This window comes from Poeciliopsis prolifica, unplaced genomic scaffold (assembly GCF_027474105.1).
Source record: "Poeciliopsis prolifica strain line A6 unplaced genomic scaffold, Auburn_PproV2 SCAFFOLD001, whole genome shotgun sequence".
Lineage (NCBI taxonomy): Eukaryota > Metazoa > Chordata > Actinopteri > Cyprinodontiformes > Poeciliidae > Poeciliopsis > Poeciliopsis prolifica.
In genome coordinates this window covers 21645497-21665677 of record NW_026562376.1, presented here as the reverse complement: position 1 = coordinate 21665677, position 20181 = coordinate 21645497, and the positions used below count along the sequence as shown (strand labels likewise).

The following is a 20181-nucleotide window of genomic DNA, read 5'->3' as shown; positions in this document are numbered from 1 at the left end:
CATATATATATATTTTTAAATAAGAACATGAGAGAAGAATCACAACAGGGGTATGTTTGTTTTATTATTTATTGCATTTTAATGCAATTCCTACTTCTCTAAGCATTCACAAGTGGGAATATGACTTAAAATGGGCCGTAAGATTCAACACTGCACGCGCAGATAGGACAAGCTTTTAAACTGTACATAGCGAGTCAAACTCGAGGCCCGTGGGCCTAATGTGGCTCACCGTATGGTTTTGATGTAGCTCTCTGAACTTGAGGTCAGACAGACATATAAATAGATTATGTGCTCAAATATTAATTTATCAAAGCTACATTCTAACTTTTTTTTTTGAATATTTAACTTCAAAACGTACTCGTCAAATGGAATGATTTATATTTTAAACAATGCATTCTGCCAAGGCCAGCACTTTAAGGACACTCGTGACCTTGAAGTGCTTCAAAGTGCAAAATGAGTTCCAGTCCTGCTGCACAAAACTGTACTGCACTGGTCAAAACTGCCTTCATGATTTATGAAATTCATTAAGTCGTCTTTTTATTGTTTATGAAATAATGCCTTAGTGTTGCAGATAAAATACATGGTTAGGCAATTTCTATTTTTGTTTCGGTCTGAATGTTTTTAATGGGTGAAAATGAGGCTTGCTCGGAAATGTAAAAGGACACCACTCCTAACTCTTCTCAGTAAAGAGGGAGGAAACAAATTATAAGATATCCAAATAAGAAGGAAATAATTTACTTAAGATGAGTGTTTACAGACTGGGATGGACTCTTGTTCTGGTTGGAAAAAATACTTGTGAGAATACACAAGCAAATTAATTTCACCCTGTGCTCAGAAAAGCTCCAAGTCTGCAGGACTTTAACAGGACGAATCCGTCCTTGCCTGTTGCTTCTCTAAAAAAACCCACCATAAGCCAGAGCAATCACACTAAGTGATTACACCTGTGTGAGCCTTTTTTTTTTGGTTCCCTTTCTGATTCTCATCTCATTAGAGTGGGAGACTGGCACCCTGCAAAGCTTTCGCAGGTCCTTGTTGGCATAAATGGTGGTTAAACCTGAGTTTATCTTTCAATTGGAGCAAAACTGACAGGGCAGCTGTGCACTTGTGGCTGGAAAGTTTCAGAGGACACTTGCTGAGTGCCGCTGCAGCAGTCATGTCTGCTGGCTTCATGATTTCAAGGTAACGAATCTGCCGCAGAACAGACTGGTTTGTTAGTCCAGTGATTGGTCAATATTTTAGGCTGAAATATAATATTTGGGGGGAGAAAAAAAATCCCTTTCAATTATCTTACAGAATATTGACGCTTTGCCTAATACAGGAAGTGACTCATGCCTCTGCTGTCCCAGGAGGTAAGCTTGATTTGCCTTTTTGCAACATGTGAAACTGGTGAAAAAAGTAATGACTTTTTTCAGGCACAGTCTGAACTGCTAAAACCCATTAAAACTGATGTTAGCCAATGCCTGAGGCACATGTAAAAAGCAATTTGTCCCTATTGAAATGCTCTCCTACATATGTAGGCTGCCAACTGATTTGTAAGTCACCTTTGAGCCTTTATTAAACAAACCATGTCATGCAAAAGGGAAATTCCAATACTGTTCTAAATTCATGCATGTAAAATCAAACATAACTTTGGCTTTATGCTTAAAATTGATGTACTCATCCCTTCTGTGTGATTGAACTATTCTGCATGAATTTTATTTGCAAACTGGACCTGAAAGGTCCCTGAAAAATTTGGCCTTGGAAGCATAAACACTGCTTTGCAAAATCCAGTCTATGGGTTTTTGTGGCGTTATTGTTACTAGCAACATGGCAACTCGTTTTTTTTTTTTTTTTTAAACCACTTTTAATTTGACCAGTGCTCTCTGGGTTTTGATAAACACTCAGAAAATGTGCCAACAAAGTGACAATAACTGAGTATTCACAGGGCACCATAACTTTAGTCTGAACGAAGTAAATGTATACAGATTATTGACATGATCTGTTCTTGCAGCCAATACTGGGTACAAAGTACGGCAAGATGGAGGACAGAAACAGGACGTACTGGGTTACCACCACCCTCTGCATTATGTTCGCTCTCTGAGACAGCCGAAGAATAATCTGATCAACATGAGACAAACGCCTCAAAGGAGTGGCGTAAGGGATTCGACCCCTGGCCAGACGTTTAGGCAAACTCCACGTCATCTTTGGCCACAGAACCTTCCAGTCCAACCTGCACCACCTAGAAACTACACTTTGGTTCAACCCCGAGGCTTCAGGGTCAGCTTGGATCTCCCTTTTTATAAACTCGATGAAATGAAAGAAACCGACTCTCCCACCAAAGTCTTTCTGCAGAATGACCCCAGACTCCAAACTCACCCAAACGTTCAACGTGGCCTCAGCGTTTCTGAGTTTCTAAGCCCTGAGAGAGATTCCAAAAAGGATCCAAAACTTGGCAGGAGCATCCATGGTGTTCCCACTTCAAACTTCTGGGTCAACCTTACCATCCCCCTTTCCGCTGCATCTTTAAAGCCAATAAAAGCCATTGGCAAGCTCGTTGAAAACCAAAACCCAGGAAATATCTTTCAGACCAGTTATGGCGATCTAGGGAAAAGGTTGAGTTCCATATATACTGAACTGAAATCCCCCACCATCAGCCAGAAAGCACTTGAACAAACCAGAAAGCAACTGGGTTCAACATGGTCTCGCTATCCTGCTACTGGACCCAAGCAAACTCTACAGCAGCCAGATGAGTCAACTTACACCCAACCTACTGAGGGCAAACTGACCTCTTCAACATGGCAATTAATCCAGCACAAAATTTCCCCACAAAGAAACCATGATAATCCCACAGCCAGGCAGAGTTTGGCACCTGAAAAACCAAATTCATCCAGACCGCCGTCTTTGTCTTTTGTTAAGTATCTTGAACGTTTGGGTCTCAATAAAGCCCAAAAAAGCCCCGTGAGAGAAGACCTTGTTCAGCCTCATTCAAAACAAAAGCTAAATTTGTCTCCTCTGCAAGATAACAAAGGATCTCAAGACGACAAATATGTTGGTGCTGGTTCTCAAAGTGTTGGTCTGACCCAAAACAGTTACACCACTTCTGGTGCTGCTAATGTCAAAGATTTCACAAGTGATCCAAAAGGTGCAAAGGAACAAGATTCTGCTGTTCCCAGCCTACAACTAGGATTTTCCTTCCCTGTTAAAACTTTGTCAAATCTCCCTGAAGGTGGTGGGTACTTGACTATCAAACCTCAAAATGTTGAGTCTCTTTTGACTCGTTACACGGAGGCAAAAAAGCTTCAATCACCTGAGAGTGAATTTAAAAAGTCAGTTTTCGGCTTTGATGCTGGGCCCCACAGAACGACTGGGCTTCCCGAAAGGAAGTGGCCGATCCTAAAGATTGAACTAAAACCAAAACAGAAAAAAACACCACCTTATGAGCCTGTCACTGGCAAACCTACAGGCAGCAAGCCAAGCTTTTCATCCTGGTTTCCAAGAGATTCAGAGATTGGAAAGCCTCGGTTTCCAGGCCTGGCAATTTCGAAATACCTCGCTGACATTACACGACCCTTAAATGGCAAATACCAAACCATCCAGCCAAAACCACAGCAATTTGAAAGGCTTCAGCGTTTCTACAGTTCTCTCAAGCCCGTCGTTAACAGCTATGTGGAAAGTCATCCTAGACCGTCAGCCAGCCTTTCTGCTTCTAAGCATGACAATCCCTTTGAACCACACAGCAATCTCCAAAAGAAAGCTGAGATTGATTCAAGTCCACATCACCACCCGCTCGCTTATGGCAGTTCATCCTTTAATTCTCCCATGCTGGAAGTTATTCCTGCAAAAAGGCCACAAACATGGCAGACACCAATTTCTTATGCTTCTGAAGATGTAGCTGCTCTGCACCGTCTGCCAAGTGGATATCAAGTGCAAAAGAAACTTCCTGAGCAAGACGAAGTGGGAAAAGATTACTATGTGAAACCCTTTGACCCTAATGAAGGAGGTTTGGTCTCTGGGCAGACGAACCCGACCAGGAACGCTGCAGGAACATCCTTCAATGTACGACCCCCATGTGAATCTTCATTCTCTTGGCTTGGCCAAGACGGGTCTTTTTCAGGCCTTCGCTACCCTGACCAAAATGCAGAATCTCAGCCTTGCAGTCAAGAACCTTGCATCGACGGTGTTGGTAGATGCGTTAATGAACCTTATAAAGGGAACACAAATTTTCCACAAAGGGTTAGTTACTTGCCAAAGGCAGAGACAACTTCTATTTCTATTCCTTTCAGTACTTTTGAGCGCATTTTTACTCGATCAGGCTACCAGCCTGCTCAAAATGGCTTTAGGCTTCAGCAATACCCTGTTGGATGAGAACAGGCTTGAAGGTGCATGCGAGTCATAACAATACACTGCCATTGGTGCTGTCAGGTCATGAACATGTTGAAGTTTGGCTTAAATTGTGCAGTCTGTTCACGCCTTTTTCCTTCTGCTCATTTAAATATTTAATAAAATGTGTTCTTCAAAATGTGAACCGTTCCAGGTATTATCACTAATCAGCTCCCACCAGCAACGTGGTCATTGTTTGAAAGTCTGCTGAATTGTAATCTTGCATGTTTTCACTAATTTCTCATCACATGCTGATGTGACCCTGGTTCAACAGGGAGTTTTTGCACAGCCCTGTCAACCTAAAGCAGTTGCACTTCAGGGCTCTGGTTTAGTAAAATGCATGTTTGAAACCCAAGACTTTTGCTGGCTTAAAAATAAACCAGAGACTCTCCAAAGAATGATGCAGGTGAGTGCTGCTTACACTTTTGGACCTCAATGTAATTTGAATCTCATGTCTAACGATGACTCTCTCTTCCAGGCAATGCAGGCTAACCGGAAGTGCAAGGAACAGGGTCTAAAATTCCCCTTTCTCAAATAAAATTTGTTTTTGACTCGTCTATATGGGCATCTTTTGTTTTTTTTTGTTTTTTTTTATTACTGCAAAACCCAGGGACATCTGTTAACCACCTAAATGAAAATATAACTTGGTAAAATCGGTGAACCACGTGCCTCAGCTTAACTTTTATCTCTTGTTTAAACGGCTAACGTGTGGCCAACGAGTTGTGCTGGTATGCCTACTTATTAACCATCTAATCTTTATAGCGTTTCCACTAAATTAAACTGGGGCCTTTTCTGGTTAAATGGGCTGAAAAGACTTAGGCGTTCAGTAGTAACTTTAATCTATTTGTTATATATATATATATATATATATATATATATATTTTGGTGTCTTATTACTTTGGGGTCGAAAAATATGGAGTTTCCTGATTTATTTATTTTTTTTCTCCAGCTTTGGTTCAAGCATTTTACTCTGTAGCTGTACTTTCCAGTCTTGTAAGAAGCTTCACCAAAACAATATTACAGGTTCACATTTTGAATTGGGAATTCATAATTGGGTAACATATTAGCAGGAGAGGAAGTGACCTTGGTTTCTCATTGCACCTTAGACTTGTGTTGAGAGAAAGACTGAGTGCCCGCCTTCTCCTGCAACCCGTTTGTGCAATGACGGAGCTGCCGTGTGACTGAGATGTCCAGAGCTCTAGATGAGACAATACAGCAACTATTGGTTTGGACTGTTTAAAAGCCGCAATAAAGACAACTCCTTATGTTTAATGGTTCAAGGAAAGTTTTTAAATCCAAACTTTCCTTGCAGCCAGGTTTAATGATTGAGCGATATTTGAAAACGTAAAGCAGCAGTTCGGGGTACCCGATCTACACCTTTCACTGGAATTTGTCTTTCATGTCAATAAGAGCAGAAGTGGAAATGCACCACTCAGCTGCCCATGCAGTTGATTAACAGGATAAAACGGAGTTGTTTCAGTTGCAAGGAACATGGTAATATGATTTTTATTAGATTAGGTAACGCTGTTTCACTTTATGTTGCATTCATGACAGCAAAATGGGGGGGGGGGAAAACAAGTCAAGCTTGTTCAGATGACTTTCAAGGTGAATGTGTTCTGTACAGGGAGGAAATTCCCTGAAACTACAAAACATCAATTTGCTACAAGTATCCAGTGATGGGCTTTTTACGATATGGGCTTGTTTTCTTGTTTTGTCAATCAACCATGATGCAATAAAATTTGTGCAGAAACTAAGCTCCAGTGAAAAAGCAGAATGTTAAAAACGTGCGTTTACTTTTAAATAAAATTGCTTCATTATAAAAACCAATTTTCTAATGTGACTTCTTTTTTTCAACTTCATTGTTTTTACTGCCAGTCACATTATCTATGAACTTTTTCACAAATCACTGACTTGTGGCACATCTGGACCCAGTGTGTTGCTCAAGGACATTCGGACATATGGTCGTCTGGGAGATTGGAATCGAACTGACAACTTCCCAGATGACAAACCACTTTTTCTTGAATAACAAGTGTCCATATTTTCCAAAATAAGCATAAAAGATGAATATTTTCTTGACCTTTACATGCTCCATTAACAACCTTGTTTGGTTTCAGTCAAGAGCGTCATGCACGTCGTTCATTCAAGTGTAATTAAGCTATTTACAACTAATCTCACAAAAAAAACACACACAGGAGATTAATCATTAATAGCTGTGATGATAAAACCAGGAAAAAGAACTTCAAATGGCATTTAAAAATATTTTTTAAAATCTTATTTGAAATGTTTAATATTTGGGGTAGAAGGGAAAAAGAACCTGCAGAAAAGTTTTTTGTGAATTGCTTTTAAATCACATATCTGGCTTTCAGTCCTACAGATTTTCTTGGCTGACCTCTTCAATGTGAAACTGTTCATGTCAGGTTTAATAATTCCTGTAATGAGTCTTGTTTGACTTTTCACTGAACAAGTGAACGTCTTATATGGCCCGAGGCTCTTCCTGCAACTTTGAGGTCATTTTTAAACCCAGCCCTCGTAATAAAGCCTTCCTCTTTAAACTGCGACTCCATAATCAACTTCATTGACGAGCTGCCGCCTGGATGTGAGGGAAATACTTCTCATCCACCGACACGGTTTTGAAATTTTTCTGAGGTTTCTGCGACATTTTCAATGGAGCATCCAACTGCTAATGACAATGTCAACTTGTCTGCATACAGAACCAACCTTCCACTGTCAGAACTTGATGGTAAAAGATCGTCTGGGGGGTTTAATGAGTCGGATTATTATCAGTGTTACGGTGATGGCGGTAGAATGGCATTCCGTCCATCTATTGCTCCAAGTGTCTACGATACTCTAGACGCTCCACCGCACTATGATTTCTACGCCAACAGTCAGGCGTGGGGTCGCAAGAGACGCTTCAGGCCATCTCTGCATCAACTGCATGGTAATCCTGAGGTAAGGACATCTACTCTTTATTAGTTCATGTATTCAATACCTTTTCAATGAGGAAATCAAGTCAAATGTACATCTTAAATCTTCATCTATGTATGACTTGGACATTATTTCTGCAAGGTTGCCAACTCAGCACGGTGATATTGAATTTTATTTTAGCTCTAGTTGTGCTTAATGGAGTCACTGCTTTGTCTCAAATTATACTGCTTTTATACTAGGCGCATATGACACCAATCACACTAAACTTTCTTTTTAAACTATACTTTCTTACATCTCCACGTCGTCAGACCTAATAAGACTTAATTTGATTAGGACGACTCCAGACCTCCCGTGTATGAGGAGACGGAAGGAGACACGTCTGAAGATGAGGACAAGCAAAAGGAGCCCCCAGCTGAACCCACCCGCTTTGGTTGGGTGCAGGGAGTCATGGTAGGTAGACTTACCTAACGTAAAGTTAGGAGCTGTGATGGATTCAATTCCTAAAGAGATGCATCATCAATGTTCTAGTCGGCGTCTTCAGTTCGAAAAAGGTAAACTGGGCTTCAAACCATTGGAGGGAAACAATTTCCCCTCTTTTTTTGTAACTCATTTGTCTTGTGTCATTTCTCTCTGTGATTTGTAATCCGTAATGAAATGTCTCCCATTTGACTTAAAAGTAATTCAAAAAACATCTTCTAAGAGTACTGTAAGTTTGCGTGGGTCCCCCTGTAGGTCCCCACCGGCTATTCTGGCTTGACAGTAACATGGCTGCTCAAAAATATTGATCCGGACAATAATAATAATAATAATAATAATAATAATAATAATAATAATAATAATAATGCATTAAAGCATCTTTCAAAACACTAAAAGACAGTGAACAAAAAATAAAACGACATAACAAAAAACCAGCAAACTATCAGCAACTTACATAAATCAAACATAACAGAGATTATATGGATCTGAAAATGGGTCTAGAGGAGGTTTTCAGACTGAGGAAGGGAGTCAGTTTTACGGATCAGGTGGCAGCTGATTCCAGAGTGGAGCAAGAGAAATCTCTGGCCTCATGACACTGAGACAGACGAAGTGGACAGAGAGGCCAACGAAGGCAGAGCAACCTAATGAAGAGTGAATGCAGAGGCGCTGGGACAGGATGGCCTTGAAAGTGATGAGGAGTAGTTTACATTGTGGATAGGGAACCAGAAAAGTTATCTCGATCTTCTTCCTGCGCACTGAAACTACTGAGATTGTCGTCTTCTGCGTTTGCATTGAACAGCCTCGCGCACGTCCATTCGTTTTTGCTTCCATTAACACTTTTGCATTAAGGTGAATTCGCCCTTGAGGTTTTGCTTTCCACGTTGTATTAGTCGCATGTAAAAAGGAAAGCAAAAATCAAACAAAAAAAAGCGTAAAAAAAGTTGCAACTTATAGTCAGGTTATTATGGTGTTTGCGGCCCGGTTGTGTTTACAACCTCTCAAACAGTCGGAACCGTGGAAAAGTTTTACGGTTTTCTGGAAGGAAACGTCGACGGGGGGAAATACTGTTGCGTCAGAAGTCTTGACTGAGCATCAACAAGTGTTTTTTAAACAAACCCTATGAAATATTTCCCAGATGAGACTTACAATGCACCTACTTGTAAAAATGTAGCACTCAGTAACTTTATTGTGCAGGTTTGTCCAGTCTGTACATCTTAAAGCAGATAACCTGCCGAAACCCTGAAGCAACTACAAATGGCTGCTTTAAAGATTTGTTGCTCCTCGTCAGCTTCTTTGCTCTTCTTAAGGAAGTTTTATGCAGAAATGAAGAATTAAACTTTAACTATGCTTGTCAGTGAAACAGTAAGTCCGAGAAGGGCAGATCTTGTCCTTGAGGGATTGTGTCCTACATTTGTCAAATGTTTTCCTATTTCAACTTATTTATGTAATCAGGTCAGCAGGAGGTTCTTGTAGAGCCGAGAAGCTGAATCAGGTGTTTTGGAGCACATCTAAATCACTGCTGCTGATTTAGATCTGATATATTGCTTAATATGAAGCCATCAACATGCATATGCACTCATCTGTAAACGTAATCAAAACTTCAATCATGTAAGTGGGATAAAGCAAACCAATGGATATGGTCTGATAATACAAATTCAAGTTGTCAGTCCTGGTTTGTTTTAAATATTTTGTTATTTACAAGATGCTTGTCAGCTAGTGATTATTCAGTCACAGTGCAATTTGGGAAAACCGTTGCAACATTAATAAAAAGAAATGTACAAATGTGTATAAGCTTAATGTTATCATATTACAGAGAATGTCTCAATGAAGTACACCGATCGGCTTTGATCCTAAACCTGAACACGTTGACTTTCCAAAAAACGTGCTAAAATTACACTTTTTACCACCTTTTCCACACTCCATTGAACTATAGAGTTCAGATCCATTCATTTCCAATGATGTAAGCTCTTAGCATGGCTCTTAAAACGTAGTTACTGATTTATTTAAATGTGTCACTGAGCTTTTTTTGTCCCTCATATTTTTTTATATAAGTTAATTGGTGTATTTCAATGACCTGATAGTAAAATGCAACACAATTTTATATAAACGTCTGGCACCCTCGGTCATAACTTTTGTCTCTTTTGCCAGTAGTGAAATTAAACTTTTTTTTATTAACCTTTGGCTCGTCATTGTGATAATCCTGCTTGTTTGTACCCAGATTCGCTGCATGTTAAACATCTGGGGGGTGATCTTGTACCTGAGACTGCCTTGGATCACAGCTCAGGCTGGTATCGGTATGTTAAACATTCCTGGTGCGACGCACTTTCAAGTGTTTGTTCTGGATTTTAAGCGACTTTAAGCATTATTTAGTTAACACGTCGAAAAAAATGTGGCTATGAAAAGAATTCAGTCTGCAAGGATCTGGTGAAAAGAGTTTGCAAATTGTGACAGACGAGGTGGAAAAGAACTCCCAACAATTGATCGGTGGTAAGTGAAGTTCTCCGAACATTGAGAAAATCTCACAGACATGCCAGATAGCATGGACAGCACTTGTCAGGGTTTGATAAATGATGCACTTCATGTTTATATTCAGTTGAATGGCTGGACTCAGAATTGCCTGTTGTATGGAGAATAGCTGGCATTTTGACAAACTGCACAGCACTATCAACCACAATGTCACAAAACAATTCCAACCAAACTGCATCGAGTGCTGATAATGCTAATGCATCTTACAAGGCATGTTCTGTAAATGAAGACCTTCAAATACCTCACCGACTGACTGTCAGACAGCGACCGTCTGTACCAAAGTCTTCCGCTCCAGAACTGCCAGCTCCTTGCTTGAATTGACTGACATAACCGTCACTGGTCTGCATGTATGCTGAATTGCATTACATTTTCAGTGGATGAATTAAACCTTACTCAGACTGTTTCCCACCTCTGACAGGTATGACCTGGGTCATCATTTTGCTGTCGTCTACTATAACCGGGATCACTGGTCTCTCCACCTCAGCCATAGCCACCAACGGAAAAGTCAAAGGAGGTTTGTTATTGAAAGATAGTCCATTTTCAATGTGGAAAAGTCACAAACATCTCACCAGATTTTTTTTCACCTCATGTCCCAAGGCGGTACCTACTTTCTGATAAGCCGCAGCCTCGGCCCAGAGCTGGGCGGCTCTATTGGCTTGATCTTTGCTTTTGCCAATGCTGTGGCTGTGGCAATGCACACTGTGGGCTTTGCTGAGACTGTCACCGACCTCATGAGGGTGAGAAGCATTCTCCACATGCATGTGGAAACCAGGTTCTCCAGTGAAACAATAAAGCAAGCAGAGACTCCTTATATGTACTTCTTTCTTAGGAACATGACGCTGTCATGGTGGACCGAACGAACGACATCCGCATCATTGGGATCATCACCGTAACATTGCTGCTAGGGATTTCAATGGCAGGCATGGCGTGGGAGTCAAAGGTCAGATCAGTGCTCCAAGAATTCATCAATCCTGCGAGTTCGCTGCAAAGATATGCATGGCATTTCTGAAAAATAAGTCAGATCAATAGTTTGAAATAGTGTCCTTTTTAATTTGGTAATGCTGGCTTTTTCTTCTTACATAATTTTCTATAAAGTTTAACATTTTGTCGCAGAAAGTATTTTTCCCACTCCCATCAGTATGATAATTTCTTTCCTTCAAAAACTAAATTGCCAGCCTTTAATTTAAAAATCAAAACACATTCCCAAGTAACAAAAAAATAGGTCACTTGTTTCATCTGCTGTTGCTCTAATCTAATTTTAGCTCAACCAACAAAAGTGATGATTCTCAGGATAATAAACGTTGCTGACCTCTAGATGAGCCCAACATAAAACATATAGTTAAAGTTTATTGTGTCTTTAAAAAAACTGGGTGGAACTTTAAAACTTCCATTCACATTTTTAAGACGTTAAATAAAATAGTAGCTCGTAGTTCTTTTGCTGTGTACATGAAACTGATTTCCCTTTCCGGACTTCAGATATCTAGGTTGCCTGACCGTTTCCAGAAACGTTACAGTATCGTCTACTCAGTGATCTGTGGCACATAAAAGGTTGATGGGAATAAATTCAGCTGTGTTTGAACAGAAAGCCGTGCGCCACCAAAGCTTTCTGCCTTTTGGGGTGAAAGGTTAAATCAATTTAACTCAACTGTGAATTTACTCAAACAGCTGCATATAGTGAGACTTCCGCAGAGTGGGACACAAATACGAACAAAAACCTTTTCAAATGAGTCTTTGATGATATTCTTAATGTTCATGCGTAAAAAAATGTGCAACATTGAGAGATTTTGATAAAACCCAGTTTTATGCAATAAACTTTCTTAAATGTTTGTCTACAATGCACACTTACGGTACTTTGCAATGTGCCCTCCACAGGCCCAGATTTTGTTTTTCCTTGTCATCATGGTGTCATTTGCCAGTTACATCGTTGGAACCATCATGCCTCCGACTTTGGAGAAACAAGCCAAAGGATTCTTTAGCTACCAAGGTAGCTATTGTTGGAACTTTGCTCTAGCTGAACACAATATTTAAGTTTTTAATGTGCCCATTGAATTTCCTTCCATTTTAGTAGTTCAATTCTTTTTTTTTTTTTTTTTTTTTTATTTGATTGTTCTATTGTAATTCATATTGTAATGAGTGATTTTTCTGGCAACTTTATACTTTTGACACATGAAACATGCCTATAATAAAGATATGAATCCTCAGAATGAAATGGCCAATCTAGGTTACAAGTTCTAAGTCAAGATAGACAAGACTATCTCTTTGCCCCATGTCTTCTGTAACTTTTACTATTTCAACTTCAACAGCTGGTATTTTTGCTGCCAATTTTGTACCCAACTGGCGGGGTCCAGAGGGCAGTTTCTTTGGCATGTTCTCGATTTTCTTCCCATCTGCTACGGGCATCCTGGCAGGAGCCAACATCTCTGGAGATCTGAAGGTATGCAAGTGTATTTTGTTCCTCTTTCTTATATTCCAGCAGTATATGGGGGACACGCGTACCCCCCACAGATAAAACAAACAAACACATGAATAAATATTGATGTGGTTGGATAGAAGCAGTTTACTTTGTACGTCTCATGTGTTTTCTGTCTTAGAATCCAACAGTAGCTATTCCTCGAGGGACACTGTTGGCGATTTTCTGGACGACCTTTTCCTACATTGTCATCTCTGCAACTGTTGGTAAGCTTACTGCTGTATGGGGCAAATATGCATGGAGAGTATGCTTCAAATGTACTATTTGAACATGTTTTGCTTTTGTTTTCTCTTGAGTAAACTTGAATAAAACCTTCCCAGCACTGAACTAACAATCCCTAGCTAATAATGGTTTCCTTTTCTATGTCTGCTTTGTGTAGTAAGGGTTTGTTGGTGGTTGCAAATACTGGATTTCTTCCTTTGTATGTTAACTTTTCTGCAGGATCGTGTGTGGTTCGGGATGCCTCTGGCTCTCTAAATGATACTTTGTCCTCTTCAACGCCCGAGGACGCCTGCGTAGGTTTAGGATGTCAGTATGGATGGGATTTCACCGAGTGCATTAACAATAATACCTGCACCTATGGCATTAGTAACTACTACCAGGTCAGTTATAACCCAAACGATCATGCTGCTGCACACTGTTCTTATATCCAAAATTGTGAAGTGCTGTTTTTGTTGACATTATTTAATCGCAATAAAAATGTGAATAGTCATTAATGCCTCTAAACTATAAGGAGATGCAGATCCTTATAGTTTAGGGCGGCAATATGATGGCATAAAATTTACATCAATTGTAACTGCAGCTTTGTGTCTGTTTTTGATCAAATTCTAAGATTAAGTTGTTTATTGCCACATGGATAGATGTCCAATCAGAATAAACATTTCCTGTGAACCATATAAAACTGGATAGCGCTTTTGACGAGAAGTAGGTGTTTGGTAAACAAGACCTGTTCTGTGATTAGTCACTTAGCATGGTGTCAGCCTTCGCCCCTCTCATCACTGCCGGTATATTTGGAGCAACTCTGTCCTCAGCTTTGGCATGCCTGGTGTCTGCTCCCAAGGTGTTTCAGGTACAAACACATTTCCTCAAACACCACTGTGCAGATGTGAAAAAAATGGCGCTGCATCTTTTGTTTGGTGTTTTTGTCTTATTTATTACATTCTGCTTTACAGTGTCTCTGTAAGGACCAGCTCTACCCTCTCATTGGTTTCTTCGGCAAAGGATACGGCAAAAACCACGAACCACTCAGAGCCTACCTATTGACGTACATCATAGCTGCCTGTTTTGTTATCATTGGTGGGTCATTAAGACAGATGTTTAATGTATTTTCTACCCAAATCCCACAGCATGTTGGCTTGTAGGTGGTTTTAGTTTTTGGAAAAGATATTCTTCATGACCACAAAATGAAGTCTTAAATGTTACAGCAACAACTAAGTGAAAGAGCAATGAAAACAAAAATAATTTCAGTATCAAGATACAGTTTAAATTCTTGGTAACTTAATGTGATTTCTTTTCCCTTTTATATAATATAATCAGTATATTTGATGTGATTGGTAGTTATCTGTTCATCATGCATACAATGCAATTTTAATTATTCCTGTCGTACCACCTGAAACAACCTAACTTAATATTAAACAAGATGTTCATGCTTTTCACACAGTAAAGAGGAGCTGATGACAAAATATTTCTGTTATCTTTTATCAGCTGAGTTGAATACCATCGCTCCGATCATCTCCAACTTCTACCTCTGCTCCTACTCTTTGATCAATTTCAGCTGCTTCCATGCGTCAATCACCAATTCACCTGGTAGGTCAAAAGATATTTGCTCTCTTGCAGATTTCTTCTGTAGTTGCTTTTCTGTCACACTTACATTTTTTTTTTATTTTGTATTAGACAAAAGCAGCCTGAATAAATAGAAAAGCCAGTTTCAAAGCCAACCAGGACCTGAATGGATGTTCATTTTAACTAGCCATGCTTAAGCCCGATTAAACTAATAATAGTAATTCATTTAGATAAAACTCCTGGCAACACAAAGGAGGCTAAAAGATCTTAAAAGGCAATACATGTCATACTATGATTCAATTCAAGAACACATTAAAAACAAAAAAAAATATAAAGCTCTGGAAAAATGCAAAAACATTTCTAGGACTCTATGTCCTCACTGAACCATGGTGAGAGTCTATAAATGATTACAAAAACCATGGAACAGAGAAGCTTTCAAAACTGCATTTTGGTCCTTTAGATAGGAGGTCATAAAATAGCAATAACAACATGTAAAGCTGGGTGGGCCTCAACCGAGGTCAATCGCTACTGACCTCATAAAAAGGCCGGTCTCATTCACCCCATGAATATTTTTGATGGTCCCAAGAATTTTGAAAAAATAGTCTGTGGACTAACAAGACAAAAGCAAAAGCGACACAAAGGAGTTATTGGCTGTTATCGAAAATGCTTGAAGCCATGTGTCGCCCGCTAAATATTCACAACCAGAACTCACACGGGGTCAGATTACACCCTTAATAAATGAAATCCCAAAAACGGCAATTTACATTTACTCCTTTACTTTGGTGTATAATGATGAGACGTGAACAACAAATGACCAAAAGCAGACAAGATCTTAAAGGTGAAAATTATATTTTCCCTGGAGTGTAACTTATGAATCATGTCAAGCACATAAGTGCATAACATGATGTAGCTGTGTGTCATTTTATGTTCAAGTTAATGTCTACATCACATTGCATGAAGCTGTGCCCTTGAGCATTTGATAATGTCGGTAAAACAAGGGCGGTTTCTCTGACTGTGAAGTGTGTGTCGTGTTTATTTGCACATTTGCAGGTTGGCGTCCGTCCTTCAGATTCTACAGCAAGTGGCTGTCGCTACTCTGTGCTGTAATTTGTGTGGTGATCATGTTCCTGCTGACCTGGTGGGCGGCTCTTATCGCGATCGGAGTTGTTATATTCCTCTTGGGATACACGCTGTACAAAAAGCCAGGTAATCTGAAAAAAATCTATATATTTCCATGAAAGTATAGCTTATTGTCATATTAAAGCTTTCATTCATATTTCTTGCTTGGCTCAGATGTAAACTGGGGCTCATCACTCCAAGCAAGCTCCTACAATCTGGCGTTGAATCATTGCGTGGGTCTGAACCTTGTGGAGGACCACGTCAAGAACTACAGGTCAGTGATACACTCCTCAGGAGATAACAAAGAAGGTCAAATTGATGAGAGGCGCACTGTTAGAGAACTGCAGCCAAGGGTGACATCCTGGGGTTTCATCTGATCCCTTTAAAGAAGTTTTTGACAGAGTTTTCTATGGAGTTTAGCTGGAATTGTTTACTTTGGTCAAGCAGGACTATGACTCAGGTTTTTGGGAAACAAGCACTCCGTGTGGACCTGGTGAAAAGCCCAGGACAAATTTGTAAAATGGCTCCAGCTGCGTCTCTCTTCCCATTTTGTTATTTTAAGCTGTTTCTGTGAATTCATATCATGTACAGAAGCTGATACAAGTGGATAAAAAGGTGCTTTGTTATGGTTCTGCACTACTTTTCCTGTTTTGACACTGGCTCTGAATGCCTTTGCTCCCCCAAGGCCCCAGTGTTTGGTGCTCACAGGTCCTCCCAGCAGTCGTCCAGCTCTCTTGGATCTCGTCAACTGTTTCACAAAGAACCTCAGTCTGATGATGTGTGGAAATGTGGTCACTGTGAGTATCGATGGCATTGCCCACATTCAACTTATTCTCATGCAACAAAGCAGCGCATAAGGGTCTTTGTGTTTAGCTCTGTGATTTAAAAAGCTACTCATTCTCCTTCCTGATTGTCAGGATGAATCTTCCCCATCAACTCTGGAAAAGGCAAGCAGTAACAGCCACGTCTCCTGGTTGAACCAAAGGAAGATAAAGTCATTTTATAGGGGAGTTGTGGCTTCGGATCTACGCTGTGGGGTTAACATGCTGCTTCAGGTCAGAAACACCTTGACGATCAAAATATGGTTCAAACAAGAATCAGTGTTGTAGTCTCTCCCATAAAATATCTTTCTATTCAACAAAGTGCTGCACTCAAAATGTTATTTTGACCATGTTTTCTATCACGGAATAATGTGCTTCGATAATTATTAGAGTTCAGTGTATGCAACATAATGCGCGTCCGATGGTTTGGCATGGGATTTGTACAGTTTGATTGAGGATTCACTTTCACAGGATCTATTTAATAACCTGGCCATCTTCTTTCCACTCTGCTCGTGTTGCTGACTCCCCACCAGGGGGCAGGATTGGGTCGAATAAAGCCAAACGTTTTGCTGATGGGTTTCAAGAAAGACTGGCGCTCCGAGCCATGTCTCGCTGCACACAACTACATAGAAATCCTGCAGTGAGTAATATCTTACGAACCTGTCTCCTTAGCATGAATAATCTCATGGATACACCATTATTTTGTTGACCAAACATGAAGAAAACAAAGCTTTGTTGAATTCAATTTCATGCGCTCGTCAGTGACGCCTTCGACCTGCAATTTGGAGTGTGTGTGCTGAGGATGAAAGAGGGTTTAGATGTCTCCCATCCACCTAAGTCACACGGTGAGAGCATTATTAAAGAACAATTCAAAGTGATTAAGCACTCATTGCACTCTTCCCTGTCTCACATTGGCATTGATAATTGTTCTTAATGCAGTTAATCAAGGTTTTGATGAGGGACAGGACATCAGCTCCATCTCTCCCTCCTCCCTCATTCGAACAAGCACAGCATGTATGTACTGTGCACATCATCGCACCACGAGAAAAGATGCATCTTCCTCGACGGAGCATTAAGTGCATTCAGATCATACTTTGGTTATCGTTTGCAGCTTCTGTCACTGTCGATCTCGAGCCACAACTCACCACCGTGTTCCAGAAAAAGCAAGGGAAGAAGACCATTGACGTTTACTGGCTGTCTGATGACGGAGGTGGGACCGCCGCGTCTGCAGTCGCCAGTCGCCACCTTCACCTCTCGCTTCTCTGACTTGACTTCTCTGACGATGATCATGCTGTTGTCAGGTCTGACGCTGCTGCTGCCATACCTGCTGACTCGCAGGAAGCGCTGGGCCAGGTGTAAGGTCCGAGTTTTTGTTGGAGGGGAAAAAGACAAAAAGGACGAGCAGAAAGAAGAGTAAGATCACTTGGTTGATATAAGAGATGTGCTATGTTAGTTTCTTTTGGAGAATATGTTAAATTAAGCAATATATTCATAAGAGAAGAATCTCTTTTTTTGTTTGAAAAGAGGCTTGTTTTTATTTTTATGAGATTACATGACTAGTATCTAAGCCGTGTGGTTTGTTTCCAGGGTTTTGTCTCTCATCAAGAGGTTCCGTCTCGGTTTCCAAGATGTTGAAGTGATTTCTGACATCTACGAAAACCCTCAGCCTGTCAAGTAAGACTGCATGCTTGTTCCAGGATCGGGCATTCCAGTAAATCTGACTCGAGATCAGATTTATGACATCGTCCACGCAAGAGATTGTGAAAGGTCCAGAAACTCCATGCCAGATCTCAGTCAACATGGTACAGATCTTAAGCCAATTTCAAGCGTGTTGGTGAACGTGATGATCCTTTTGGGCTTGTTTTAAACCAAAGTCACTCCTAAGCTGTGTGACAGAATGGTGAAGTCATTCAGAAAGCAACTTGTTGCTGATAACGGTGACACCACAAGAAAAACTGCATGACGTGTACTTCTCTTTTTCCATCCAGCATGAGGGAGAAAAAAATAAAACACGCTGGTCCAGACTTTTGAAACATTATCTAATCGGTAACTTCTTCTGTTCTCCAGTGTCCATCATTTCGAGAACATGATTGGTCGCTTCAGGGTGGACGCGAATCCTAAGCAGGACTCCGATTCTGACCCTCCAAGACAGCAGGCGGCACCTTGGATGATCACTAACCAGGATTTAGAGAGGAACATGGCTAAGGTCTGAGAAATGCTTACCGCTCACATTTTTTCTGTCCCCCAGCTCTTCTTCACTAGAATTAACTCTGTGTGACCTTCAGTCCCTCCGTCAGATTCGTCTGAATGAAGTGCTGCTGGATTACTCCAGAGATGCAGCTCTGGTTGTGATGTGAGTGCAACATTTGTAACTTTCGCTGCTTCCTTCCAGCGAACTAAAAGATGGGATTGTTGCAAACTGAAAAGAAATCCTGTGGTGTGTGTTTCATTGCATCTCCAAACAGCACCATGCCGGTGGGGAGGAGAGACGGGTGTCCCAGTTCTCTGTACCTGGCTTGGCTCGACGTCTTGTCCCGGGATCTTAGACCGCCGGTCCTGATGGTCAGAGGAAACCAAGAGAGCGTTCTTACTTTCTATTGCCAATAAAAAAAATTTCCACTAATTATGTTTTTTTTAAAAAGGAAATGCTGTAGGGCCTTGAGAGCTGAAAAACCTACTATATTTTAATGTAACATGTGCAATTCAATCCGACATCACAATAATATAGATGTTTGAAAAGTAGCCTAGACGCAAAAAAAATAATTTCCCATTTCCAGGGTTCCTTTTTTAAGGATTTATGGTCATTTTGTCTCCATTAATTTTCAATTTAATGACATTTGGGGTAAAAAGTGTGGCATGTCTGCTTTACTTTTTAACACCTTTTCTGATTTATTCAAAATTTGGGTTGACAGTGAAAAATGTGAGCGATTTGCTTCCAAGACTTAATTATGTAATTTATTAAAACACAATAGCATAATATTACATTAAAATGACAATCTAAATCAAGGCCCATTTCTATATCAATGCCTAATTTAATAAGCTTTATATTTGTAATTGTTTCACACTGTCAGTCAAATACTTACATATGACATAGTTTCTATAACCAACACAAAGTAGTGCATGATTGTGAAGTGTAAGGAAATTATTTTCTGTTTTCACAATTTTTCGAAATAAAAATCTGAAAATTGTGACAAAGTCTGGCAAATCACAAACACAATTTTTGATCTTCTGTCATTCAACTTCACGCTATGAAGATATGGTTATTAGAAATGAATAAGCCAATTAAGCTGTCGACTTATACGTTTCGGCATGTTTCTTGGTACACTGCTCCTGTAGTTAATTCAACTGTTTGTTTTCATTAAATAGCCTTTAATAAATCAAAATTTCCTTTCTAATTCTGACATGTTGCAAAGTACATTAATAATGTGACAGCTTTATCTTTTCTTGTTTTCATTCAAACAGTATATGTGTGTGATTAATCAGCTTGGATTAAAAAATGTCATAATTTATTTCTGGAGTTTTATTCCTTTAACTTTTAATCATGAAAAAAACATGTTTTATGTTCACATGTGAAACACTGGAAGAAAAAAAAATGTGAAATTGCATTTTTTTTTTTTTACCTATGAAGTGACCGTAATGTTTTTATTTCTCCATCTTCCATCTTAAAAGGGATCAAGGATAAAGGGTATGGATAGCTTTGGT

At 40.0% G+C, this 20181-nt stretch overlaps 2 protein-coding genes across 2 annotated transcripts; both read left to right on the top strand.

Moving 5' to 3' along the window:
- The first annotated feature begins 1053 nt into the window (after window positions 1-1053).
- On the top strand, window positions 1054-4909 carry LOC129359080 (uncharacterized). The gene is made up of 4 exons (XM_055028500.1): window positions 1054-1179; window positions 1294-1349; window positions 1991-4765; window positions 4838-4909. The coding sequence occupies exons 1-3, from the start codon at window positions 1154-1156 to the stop codon at window positions 4342-4344; spliced, it is 2436 nt and encodes an 811-aa protein (XP_054884475.1). The 5' UTR covers window positions 1054-1153; the 3' UTR covers window positions 4345-4765; window positions 4838-4909.
- Window positions 4910-6910: 2001 nt separating this feature from the next.
- On the top strand, window positions 6911-19988 carry slc12a3 (solute carrier family 12 member 3). The gene is made up of 26 exons (XM_055028252.1): window positions 6911-7308; window positions 7618-7734; window positions 9980-10055; window positions 10706-10801; window positions 10885-11024; window positions 11117-11227; window positions 12160-12271; window positions 12591-12721; window positions 12879-12963; window positions 13199-13359; window positions 13719-13826; window positions 13930-14053; window positions 14462-14563; window positions 15590-15745; window positions 15833-15932; window positions 16344-16455; window positions 16576-16713; window positions 17013-17119; window positions 17242-17324; window positions 17419-17493; window positions 17591-17689; window positions 17781-17892; window positions 18067-18153; window positions 18547-18685; window positions 18765-18832; window positions 18945-19988. The coding sequence occupies exons 1-26, from the start codon at window positions 7024-7026 to the stop codon at window positions 19084-19086; spliced, it is 3066 nt and encodes a 1021-aa protein (XP_054884227.1). The 5' UTR covers window positions 6911-7023; the 3' UTR covers window positions 19087-19988.
- The last annotated feature ends 193 nt before the right edge of the window (window positions 19989-20181 follow it).